At 40.7% G+C, this 12,038-nt stretch overlaps 1 protein-coding gene across 1 annotated transcript in view; it reads right to left on the bottom strand.

Moving 5' to 3' along the window:
- Nucleotides 1-2,683: 2,683 nt before the first annotated feature.
- Nucleotides 2,684-12,038, bottom strand: part of Adgrv1 (adhesion G protein-coupled receptor V1) — a 535,393-nt gene continuing 526,038 nt past the window's right edge. Inside the window, exons 92-93 of the mRNA XM_052159654.1 lie at nucleotides 11,492-11,669; nucleotides 2,684-2,991 (exon numbers count right to left, since the gene is read on the bottom strand). Of these exons, the coding sequence (XP_052015614.1) occupies nucleotides 2,873-2,991; nucleotides 11,492-11,669 (297 nt within the window). The 3' untranslated portion in view covers nucleotides 2,684-2,872. The remainder of the gene's footprint in view (nucleotides 2,992-11,491; nucleotides 11,670-12,038) is intronic.

Raw genomic sequence — 12,038 nt, 5'->3', positions numbered from 1 at the left:
TTCCTAAAGTTGTATCCGTGGTGTATTTAAGCAAATGTGATCAGAACTGAAAGAGAAGAAAAATGCTATTTAGTTTTAAGCCACCTTGGTAGCACACTCAGAGCAGGAGCATCTGTGTGCCTATGGGAGGTTTAAAGTCTGGTCTCCTGCTGTGCCTCACCACCCCATGCCACCTGACCTTCCTCTTCCCTTGCATCCGAGTCCTCACTCACTTTTAATATTCGAAAGTACACATTCCCTTAAGCTATGGGAGTGGGGGTGGAATCTGGATCGCAGCAGCAGAAGCGCACTGCTCCGGGAATCCTAGCTGTGTCTGGCAGAGAAGAGAAACCGAGAGAGATCGGCAATGCAACTGGCTCAGAGCGATGCGGGTGATGTTTGCTTGGCATTAAAGTTACACCACGCACATTGTCAGTGCTGCTGGGCTCTGCTTTGGACAGGTCATGAGGTGACTTCAATGCTTTGAGGTATTAGCATATTTTATTAAAACAACAATAAAATATAACAAGTACCATCAAATCACACATCTCCAATGACTATGCTTTTGCAGGACGTCTCTTGCCCACAATGTTCACTTTGCTTTTGGTTTGATTAGCTCCTTCCAACACGGGCTTGGCTTTCAGGTGTCTCATTCCAGTCTGTGCCGAGACACTGCACTGCGATCAGCAAATGGTTTCTGCTGTCTGCATGTGAGGCTAATGTGGCCTGGCCTGGCACCTGATCTCGAAAAGCTTTGTTTCTGTCCTTTTATTATATAAAAGAATCACAGTCAACTATGGACAATGATCCAAAAGAATCAAGAGTATCACAATGCCCTCCCCTCTCCACTTCCCCTCTCTCTTCCCTCGTCCTCTCTGTTTTCCTGTGTGCTTGTAGTATCAAATTACCATACAACCCAGGAAAGCAGATTCAGCATTGCTGACATTCATGGTATAATTTGTAACATTTCTTCAACCATTACTTTTTGTTTGTGTGTTCATTTCCCAGACAGGGTTTCTCTGTGTAGCCCTGGCTGTCCTGGAACATGCTTTGCTGACCAGGTTGGCCTCAAACTCAGAGATATGCCTGCTTCTGCCTCCTGAACTCTTGGATTTAAGACATGTGCCACCACTGCCAGGTCAACTATCTCCATCATTTCATCTGTGAGTGTGTGTGTGTGCATGCGCAAGTGCATGCATACACACACACACACACATACACACACACACACACACGTGCACACACAATCGCATGCGCACACATGCACACGCACGCGCGCACGCACGCACACACACACACACATACACACACACACACACGCATAAGCACAAACATGAACATGCACACATGCACACTCACACACATGTGCACACACACATGCACACACATACACACACATGCATAAGCACACATGCACACTCACACACACATGCATGCACACACACATGCATGCACACACACACACACACCCTATCCAAACTCAATAAAGTCCAGTGGTGTCAAGTGCTCATTAGTTTATAGCGCTCCACCTTCTTTATGGATTTAAACTGTATTTGGCAGCTGCATCCATCCTATCATGAGACAGAGAGCTGGGCACTGCTGGAAGTGTGATCCCGCATTGAAGGATGATAAACTTGTCACTTCCAGGTACTTTTAGTTTTAGTATCATATTTTCTAAAGTCCCTAAAAGGGACTGTAGTCCACCAGAGATGGCCTCTGCTTTAGATACTGTCTGATTTTGTTGTGGAGTTTTAGCCTTCCACTCATAAAAAATAATCTGCTTATCACAGCTCAATGTAAGAAGGATGTGGGAAGCATTGAGAAGAAAACAAATGTCAATCATGATCAATAACACAACGCAGGTTTCATATAACATATAAGCGTATTTGACACCCAGATGGAGCACTGTGGTCCTTTAATTGTAGCTTCAAGGGAAATCATAAGGAAAGCAAAGTTGCTTACATTTTTAAATAATGTCATAATTTTTTCTTTGGGATGGAGCTTAGTTTTCTTAAAAAATCTGTAAGATCTCCAAAAGGAAGGCCCCTGAGCATTCGCCAGAGCACCTTGTTCTCCTGCCAGCCTGTCTTCTGGAAACACAGGAAACGAAGTCATCCTGACTACAGCTCTGCTCTGGGAGAGATTTCCTCATCTCTCATTCCAAGACAAAGAAAGACTAAAAATCACAAACTGAGAAAAATTTCTCCAAAACAAACTGTACTGTTTCAATGGATCTCCTCTCAGTTTTGTGAGCAAGTGTGGTGGAGTTATTTTTAACTGAGGACAGAACATTCATTTTGGAAAGTGTTCAGAACCTTAAGTTTGTTGAGAGCAGAAATCTATCTTGCTGTGAAAAAAAAACATCCCAACGTCCAGGCCCCATCCACCCTCAGGCGCAGCATCATTCCCAGGCCACACATGAGAGCTTTCAGGACTCAGAATCATCTAGATGGAGAGAAGTGTGGATGTTGGATCACTTCAACCACTTCTGGAGGAGACAGGTGCCTGACATCTTCTAGACATGCAATCTGTCTTTTTGCCCATATATATTTATAATGAGGCTGGATGATACCACCTGGATTCTAATACTTTTATTGATGATTATTTTCATTAAACAATGTTAGCCAACTTCGGATGATAAAAAAAAAAACACTAATATTTTTAGACGATGTGCATCCTTGTAACTTACAGGAATGATCAGATCTTTTATTATAGCAGTCTTTTTTAAGTTGCACAAACACTAAGCAATGTATATTCCAAACATAACAGTCACTTTCGTGTTACTCGGTACAGGCCTCTCCTACATGGCTATAAATGCCTACAGAGTTTAGTACAAAAGTCAAGGCAACAAGGAAACTTGTCCTCTTTCTACTGGAGAGTGTCACTGGGACTCTCAGAGGTGGGTGTCAGCGATTGGTATCCTTCTGAGCTCTACAATCTGGGAGTCGGTCAAAGTGCCTCCCTCCTGGCTTCCTTGACCAGATTCGTTGTCACTGACACAGAGACCAGCACCTGGAATAGCAGAGAAGAAACATATACAAAGTTTTATGAGTATAATAAATTCTTAACGATCAAGTTATATTAAACCAAAATATCTTATTTCTACATTAGTGAAATTTCAGGCTATTTATTTGGAATAAACAACAAATAACTTAAAATTATGGAATACTTTAAATTGACACAACTTTGGTAGCTTTTAAAAGTAGTTGATTTCATTCTTCTTTGTTTTTGTTTTTGTTGTTATTTTGTTTGATTTTTGTTTGTTTTTCTGGAGAGAGGGTTTCTCTGGCTGTCCTAGGCTCCATTTGTAGACCAGGCTGGCCTCAAACTCTGCCTGCCTCTGCTTCCTGAATATTAGGATTAAAAGCATGTGTCACCATGCTTGGTGTAGAAATTGATTTCTAGAGATATAACTTCTGGTTCCTCATGTTTTTGTTTTGTTCTGAGGCAGAGTCTCACTTTAGCCCAGGCTGGCCTTAAATTCATGGCAACTCTCCTGCCTCAGGCTGAGTGTTGAGATTCCAAGAATGAGGCCCCACACTTGGCTTTCTCTATCTCTTTTCCTTGGTGACATGTGATGGACAGGTAGACTCTATTATAGAGAATGTGATTTCTCAACTAAGGGCTTACCAAATAGAGAGCCAGGCAAGCTAGCAGACTTTTTCATCAATGGGATAGAAAACAAAACAACCAACCCACTGACTTCCATGGCAAAATAATTTAAAGCTATACTAGATCAATATTTGTTCTTTTCTTTTTCTACGTACACACACACACACACACATACACACACACACACACACAAACACACACACACACACACACACAGTGAGAGAGAAAGAGAATACAGATGTGGTCACTGAGTGTGCTGGTCCCAATCACCAGGCAACAGCTCCCAGTGCTTCCCCTGATGGCTGTTCAGCTCTGCAGAATGGAAGTCAAGTGAGAAACCAATGGCCATGGCAGCTGCTAAGTCCTCGCTGTGAGGGGGGTGTGGAGAAAGAACCAGGCATCTATGTCAACTCCTTCTAACTAAGCCTGATTTTGTCTGTCACACCCCCTGCCTTATTCCTTCCTATGTTTCTATAACACATAAGGTGCCCACCTCTGCTCAGATCCCCTGGCACTTTTCAGGTTTTTTTTTCCTTCTGTTCTCTCTCGTCTATTTTTTCTACTGTCTGTGTCTCGATGTCATTCCCTTTGTACTGCCTCTGGTAGGATGCATTTGTAATTCTCTGTCCCCTTCACGGGGCCACTTGTGCTCTTCCTGTGAGGAGCAGTTCAGGTGCTGCTTTAATTTCAGGCCTGTATTTCATCCTTCCCATTGTTCTGGCCCACACACATGCAAAATACTTGGTGCACTATGGGTATATCTTTATGATGTGTATTCTGAAACCAGGCATTGAGTCCACCTGCATCACCTTGGAACTAGGCCTCTTGGTGCAGATCCAGTGGTCTTCACTGACATCCTTTTCAGAGATTTCTCAAAAGACGGAACACAAATGACCAAGAAACACTTAATGATGGATAAATATCCTTATTCTTCAGGTATACAAGTAAAACTACTTCAATATTTCATCTTATATGAGCAACTGTTGCTAAGATCAATAAATCAAATGACAGCAAATGCTGGTAATAATTCAGGGAAGGGGGACACTTATTCATTTGTGGCAGGAGTAAAAATTGGTACAGTCACTGGGAAATCAGTGTTGAGGTTTTTTAGGAAGCTAGGAATAGATCTACCTCAAGATCCAACTCCTGGGCATATACCCAACAGTCTATACACCTTATGACAGGGTTCCTTGCTCAATCCATGTTCACTGTTGCTCTATTAGTAACCAGAATTTGGAAACAGCCTAGATGTTCATTAACTGATGGATGGCTAATAAAAATATGGTACATTTATATAATATATATACTATTAAGAAAAATTAACAATGAAATTTGAATGTAAATAGATGGGGATAGAATTTATCATTATGAGTAAGGTAACTCAGACTCCAAAAAAGAAAACTATTGGATGTTTTCTCTTATATGTGGATGTTAGTTTTAAAGCTTTTGATATGTGTATTGTGCTTGAATGATCACAGAGGTTATGCAGTTAGCAAGCAAACAGTGAGGAGGACAGGATCTACTAGGATCTACAAAGGGTCTACTGGCTGGTTTTGTGTGTCAACTTGCACAAGCTGGTATTATTACAGAGAAAGGAGGTCCCTTGAGGAAATGCCTCCATGAGATTCAGCTATAAGACATTTTCTCAATTAGTGATCAAGGGTGGGAAGGCCCATTGCAGGCAGTATAATCCCTGGTCTGATAGTCTTGGGTTCTACAAGAAAGCAAGTTGACCAAGCCAGGGGAAGCAAGCCAGTAAGCAGCATCCTTCCTTGCCTCTGAGTGAGTTCCTGTCCTGACTTCCTTTGGTGATAAACAGCAATGTGAAAATGTAAGCTGAATAAATTCTCTCCTTCCCAACTTTTATCTTGGTCATGATATTTTGTGCAGGAATACAATCCTGACTAGGATAAACTGGTACCAGGAGTTGGGTATTCTTGTGACAGCCTGATCATGTTTTTGGGAGGACTACGGAAGGACTTTGAAACGTTGGGCTAGAAGAGCCATTAAAATGCTAAGAACATTTTAGCATTTTAATGGGATGTTCTGGAGGAGCTTGTAAGACAATGTTGAGAACAGTGTAGAAGATGGAAACTGGCTTGTGAAATTTTGGAGGAAGATTAAAAATTCTTATTAGGGCCATTGCTGTTTTGATTGTGAAGATTCTGTGGTCATTCAGACTGACACACATATCAAAAGTTTTAAAGCTAACATACACATACAAGAGGAAACATCCAATATTTGTCTTCAGCTGGGGCTGAAGAATAAGCTGCAACTAACAAGATACCAGAACTACTAAAGCAAAACATTTGCATTACTAGGATGTTTGATGCTGTTTAGCTGGAACTAAGAAATTAGCAGTGATTAGGAAGAGACCAGCGTCACTAAGGTGAAATCTTCTGCGATGCATTTCCAGAGAGCACAGAGAAGCCGTGTTCAGAGGTAGCCACGATTATACCTCCTGATGGCAGCCACACTTGGTAATGTATAAGAGTCATCCAGATGTACTGGTTTTGAAACATGAAAGGGTAGCAGCTGATACTTGACACTGAGAGAGGCCAGGAGAGGCCACTGGGGAAGGTGCAGCCTCAGTAGCATTTGAAGGCCCAGGAATGAAGGGATCATGCAGAGAATCTGAGGCTTAGCACCATGAAAAAAACCTATGAGAGGCTATTTGTGAAAGTGCAGTTCAGTTGCAGCAGAAGACAGAAGTGTTTTTGAGATGCCAGTACCATGAGATGACCACCAAGAACAGTGGCACAAGTGGAGTACCGGTAGCTGGAGCCTAGAAGACAAAATATGTGAGGGCAGAGATGGAGAAGTGACCTAGCTCTTGGAGGAGCCCAGAAGATCATGAGGCACAAGTGTTACGGGTATAACCAATCACACTTTAAAAATTAGATTTAAGGTCCACTCCAAGAGATGGAACCCAAACCTAACACTATAAAAGTGACCAAAACCTGGATACTAGATGGGTTAAAGTGCCTAAGGGAAAACCTTCAATGTTATTCTGCTAAAGGAATTCCTATCTTCTTGCAGTAGAAGACAATTAACAGATACCCATACCTGGACAATGTGCAAAGCATGAAGACTCTGAAACACGCAGTCCTAAGTGGGTTGTCTTTACCAAGCCCTTGTCTTCAAGCTCAGGAACTTATGTTTTAGTGCCTATATTACAGACCTCTGAATTATAGTGCCCTCTCAATCTCTATAAAAAACAGCTTCCTGCTTTAATCCCCCCAACTGATGTGATTTGGATGTCAAATTTATAGTCTCTTAAGCAATGCATATTAGTTATAAAAGAAAAAGATGTCCAACAAAAAACTATAAAATCTTTTCTTAAACTAAGGACTAGACTTTTCCACAGATAATACACTTAAAAGTTTTAGTAAAGTAACAATATTGAAATATTTATTATTCAGTGAAAAAATTTATTTCTTTTCTCTTAAAACAAAAAGCAAGATAAGATAATTCGGGGCATATATTTCTGCATAAAAGAAAAACAAAACAAAACAAAATAAGGCAAAAGTATAGGTCAGAGACTCCAGAAGCCAACACTGAGACGTATCTCCAGGCTTTTAGAGACCAAAGGGTACAGATTTCTTTGTCTATGTGACAAAACTGAGGGAACCATTTAAGAAGGATCCCAGTGAACTCATCAGATAGTAGCCATTCTATAGAGAGAAGGTGATTGGAGCAAGTTAATCTGGGCAAGAAGGAGATGAATGAGTAGAGAATTTTTCATCATGGGACCAATTAGAGAGAAATGGCAAGAACCCTACAATTAGTATCAAGGGAAAGCAGGCAGAATGATGTAGCAAGTACCAACCCTCAGTGATTTCAAGTTTGCCTGATGTAAATACTATGAGGAATTTGATGTCCACCAGGATGAGGTACTCTGAATGTACTGTTTGTTCTGACAACTGGTTCAGCATCCAAGGCCCTAAGAAGTGGAAGGAATAAGGCTCTGGCTCTAGTCACCTACAGATTTAACCACATCTAAGTGACCCATAACCTCTTTCTCCCAACTTCTTTCCAGTTTAACTGAATGTACAACATGTAGATTCTAGTCCCTCACTGGTGGGTGGAAGGCATGTGCTACACACAAGCAGAACACAGAATGATGGGGTAGGAACTATCTCTTTGATAGTTTTGAATAGTTATTGAATAGATTTGATAGATATTGAATGTTAGTTTACTCAATCTTTATGTCACCATGACCAAATGCCTAAGAAATAACTCAAGATGCACAATTAGTCTGGTTCATAACTTCAGAGATTTTAATCTATAGTTGTTTGGCTTCATGTTCTTTAGCAAAACATCATTGTGGTAGAGGAGTTCTTCATAGAGAAAAGTCAGTAAAGTAGATCAAGGGACAGGGTTAGATGCAGCCCCAGGACACGCCCTATTTCCTGACCTCTACCAAGGCTCTACCTCCTGCATTCACTACCTCTCAGTGGTACGATTGTTCTAGGAATCAGACAGAGATCTCATAATGGAATTCCCTCTGGAAACATCATCTTAGATACATTCTCTGGTATGCTTGACTAGTCTAGACATTTCTTAATCAATCAAAATCAGCGATCACAGACTAAGATGTGATCTGCCTTGTGATTTTCTGAAATGTATTTTAGACCTAATACTTCAAGCCAAGAATTCAGGAAAAACTCAGTGACTGTAGTAGCAGCAGCAACTTTTTGGTAGAGAGAATGGGCAACCAGAAAAAACTACAAGCAACAATTTACATGCATCTTATGCATTTCATCTTCTCAGTAAATTACTCTGCATAGGTAAGAAGAGGTGATGGTTACTCTGTTTTACAGATGCAGGTGTTAGGGGAAGATCTGACTTGTGCACAGAGGGGCCACAGCACACTATAGAACAGTCACAGAATGGAGATACCACTCAGTCTTGTGATCCTGTCTCATGTACTGGCAAATCGAAATGGTTCTTTCTTGGTCCTGAGTTATCAAACTTAGTCTTAAAGGATTTAATACTGTCTACAAAATAAATATGAAAGTTGTTACAAATTTATAGCATCCAAACTTCTATATCATGTGATAGTCATGGTGTACTCAGCAATCAGGTGGTAGCAAACTAAAGTATGAATGAACATCCTTGTATTCCCTTCCACCCAACTCCTACCAGTATCCTGCCCAAGTTCATGTACTGTTTTTTAACCCATTGAGTCCAACTAATAATGCCAGTATGTGCGTGGGAATGGGACAGTGGGACTTTCAAAATAGGATATAATTGTTCACACAAAGAAGATAAGATGAACGAGAAGGAAGAGGTGTTCAGAAAGGGGGAAAGACAGGCAAATGGAATATACATCCCATGAAGGCAGATGAGAGGGAGGAACTGGGAGGAAAGAGGTTTAGCAAGAGGGAAGAAGTGGACATGCAGATAAATACAATGTATAAGGGCATATATGTAGGAAAGCATAACAAGCCTATTTCTTTATACTCTAGCACCTTGATTATTTTAAAATCATGTCGTTAGACTTTTTTCTAGACTTATGTATGATATCTCTACAGTTTTAATATTTGCTCAAAAATGTTGAAATACTATGTGAGACGAGCAAAACACTTTGGTAGGCCAAGTCTATACTACAGGTCAATGATAAATTCTACTGTACAGCATGTAGGTGGCTCCTTGATTTGACCATATCCTGTGATGGAATATGTGCAGGGGCTGATGTCTGGTGATTATAGTATCCTTTCTAATAATACAGATAACCAGTGTTAGAACTTGCCATTTTGATCTCCTAAAATATTTTTCCCAACGAGTTTAGGGAACTCTATGGCATGCTAAGCGCAATCTCCAAGCAAGTCATTCCATGCATTCCAGAACCAAATGCACTCAGTAGCTGTTATATATATAGTTCACAGATCTAATTTGATTATGTCCAAGAATTCATCGTACTTGAGTGTTTGAGCACAACAATCAAATGGCACTGTATATAGAACAGGGACCTAATGTGCCCAGATCTTAATTTGTAGACTTCCGTTCAGTCTCAACTCTACTCAGTGTTTTATGTAGCTAGTTAGTCCATTCCCCCTAAATTCTTTTCTGTCTTTAGTTGCTCTGTGGGACCCTCTTCCCTTCTGACTTAGTTGCAAGCATTAGCTGGTATATATTTTTGTTTCCCCTCCTGTTTCTCTCCATTCCCCTGTCTCTAACTTCTCTCTTCCCTTCTTCTCTCTTCTTCTACTCTCCTAATTACAATTTAATAGTCCCCATAGTTACCAACAAGAACTTGCCATTTTGTATTGCAAATGTTATCTCCTACCTTGTCCCTTTGCCTGCGATTCAAACATTATGATATTCATGAGGAATGTTCTCCTCCCTCAAGTAAAGCTTCAGTTTCCCTCAGCAAACACACTGAGGAAGCTCTGTACTGCTCACCGGGTAAGAATCCCGTCTCCATCTGTCCTCAGTCTCTCCCCTGCACCCGCTTGGATTCTTTACTTTTTCCCCGTGAGGTCTTGGCCTTGCACCCTGGCCCACTTTCATCCCTTACCATCATTGATACTGCTTGTAATTAGCTCTTTATGCTTTTGTAAAAGTCATTTTGCTTCATACCCCTCCATGATCCACTCTAAATGCCCCACAATTTATGACTGCCACACAGCATGTTAAGAGTATGCTAAATAGCAGCACAGAGAAAGGTTCTGCACACCCTAAAGGAAATTGTCACTAAATATATCCCAGAAATACAAGGTTAAATTCAGTAAAGTCAGTCTTTTTGCATCTATGAAAATGACTTGACTGCCAGTTTGGCTAGGCTGACAGCTAACCTAGTCTACTAGCAAAGCATGCCTCTCAGGTTTTTGTAAGCTCATTTTAAGAGGCCATTAGATAACCAGTTCTCACTTTGACCTTGTCACTAGTGTAATTCATTGATATCTTCATAGACTGAATGAGCACTGGAAGGTTAGAACTATGCAAGATGGCACCGGATTGGAGGAGGCAGGTTGCTGGTGGCATGCCCTGGAAGAGGACATCTTGGCCCAGGCCCTTCTTATCATTCTTTCTATTCTCTGGTTGCCAGGCAGTGACCATCTTTTCTCAGGCTCTTTCTTGATGTTTCTACTCTGTCATGGGCCTAAAAGCAATCGAAGCTGCTGACCACAGATCAAAGCCTCTAAATTCATAAGTAGAAAACAAAGTCGTTCTTCTCCTGTTTTGCCCCTATATTTGTAAGAGTGTTGGAAAGATCACACCACTATTTGTGTGGACATTGACATTCTCAAAAGGATGGTACTCATCAGTGATTTTTTTCCTGGAGCATGTGGCCTTCAGGTAGATTTCTTACTTTCTCCATTTCTAGGTTATGTGCTGCTGAGCTGGGGTATTGAGGATCTTAGCTCTCTCTGTACACTAATTAGTCACTAGGGTTACAGACTGAGTGAAACTGAAAACACACACACACACATATGCATGCATCTCACACACACTCACATACACACACACACATAGTCAGTGAAATACAGAATGAGATTTTGATACTTTGGCAATGTTAGTTGCTTCTGAAAGTATCTGGAAAACATTCCTCTTGTTTTTTGCAGATCAAAACAAAACTCCTCAATGAGTGTCCTTATACTAAATTTGATTTTCCAAGATCTTGGTGTCCTAGCAGGGTTTTAGGACACAGATATTTACATTTAGTTGGAGTATGTTGTTTTCTTCCTAAAAAGCAAATTATGAATTATTTTTAGGCTCTGTTATATTTGATACTAAGAACAAGATATCCTTGGGTTTGACTGAGATCAGAACTAGGTCATGGGAAGGGGAGTGTACCAAGGGTGACAGTCCTTCTGCATGTTCACGGCTGGGGACATAAAGTAGCCCCACAGGATGGCCTGTTTCTAATGTCACATGTGGGTGTCATACGTACCAGTTTTTAATGCAAATATCAGCTCATCAAACTCCTGGGACTCCTCATCGGCTATCAGGGACCCCTGGCCACATCCCCCAGGAGAAGGGAATGAGGCACCATTTTGAGTACTTGTCTTCAAATCAGGGCTTGCCTGGATAGTCTGTTGGAAGGATAATCTCTCCCAGTCAGATGGCACCTTTTGGGGTTGAGGTAAAAATAGAAGTAATAATTGATAACGTGAATGAACATATTCATTTTGAAGCCCAAGTTTGCAGTGTATTTCTACATTTCATTAAAACCTGTGAATAGTCCATTGAGTTATTTTTATGAGCACATGTGTTATATTTGTTCTCCATGACATTATGCCTTTCCTAGAGTTAGTATAGACTGATTGTTTAAAACAGTTTCTCAGAGTCACATGTAGATTGCTATGATTTTATGCACGAGTAGATAAGACTAATTTTTTTTTTTCTGTAAAATGTATGCTAAGGAAATTCAGAAGACACTCGAAATTCTTAATCTAAAATATATTTTAAATAGACAAAGGATATACTGAGTTAAAGGG

This window comes from Apodemus sylvaticus, chromosome 16, assembly GCF_947179515.1.
Source record: "Apodemus sylvaticus chromosome 16, mApoSyl1.1, whole genome shotgun sequence".
Classification (NCBI taxonomy): Eukaryota; Metazoa; Chordata; class Mammalia; order Rodentia; family Muridae; genus Apodemus; species Apodemus sylvaticus.
Note: the sequence above shows the minus strand (reverse complement) of the source record. Positions and strands in the feature narration are given on the sequence as shown.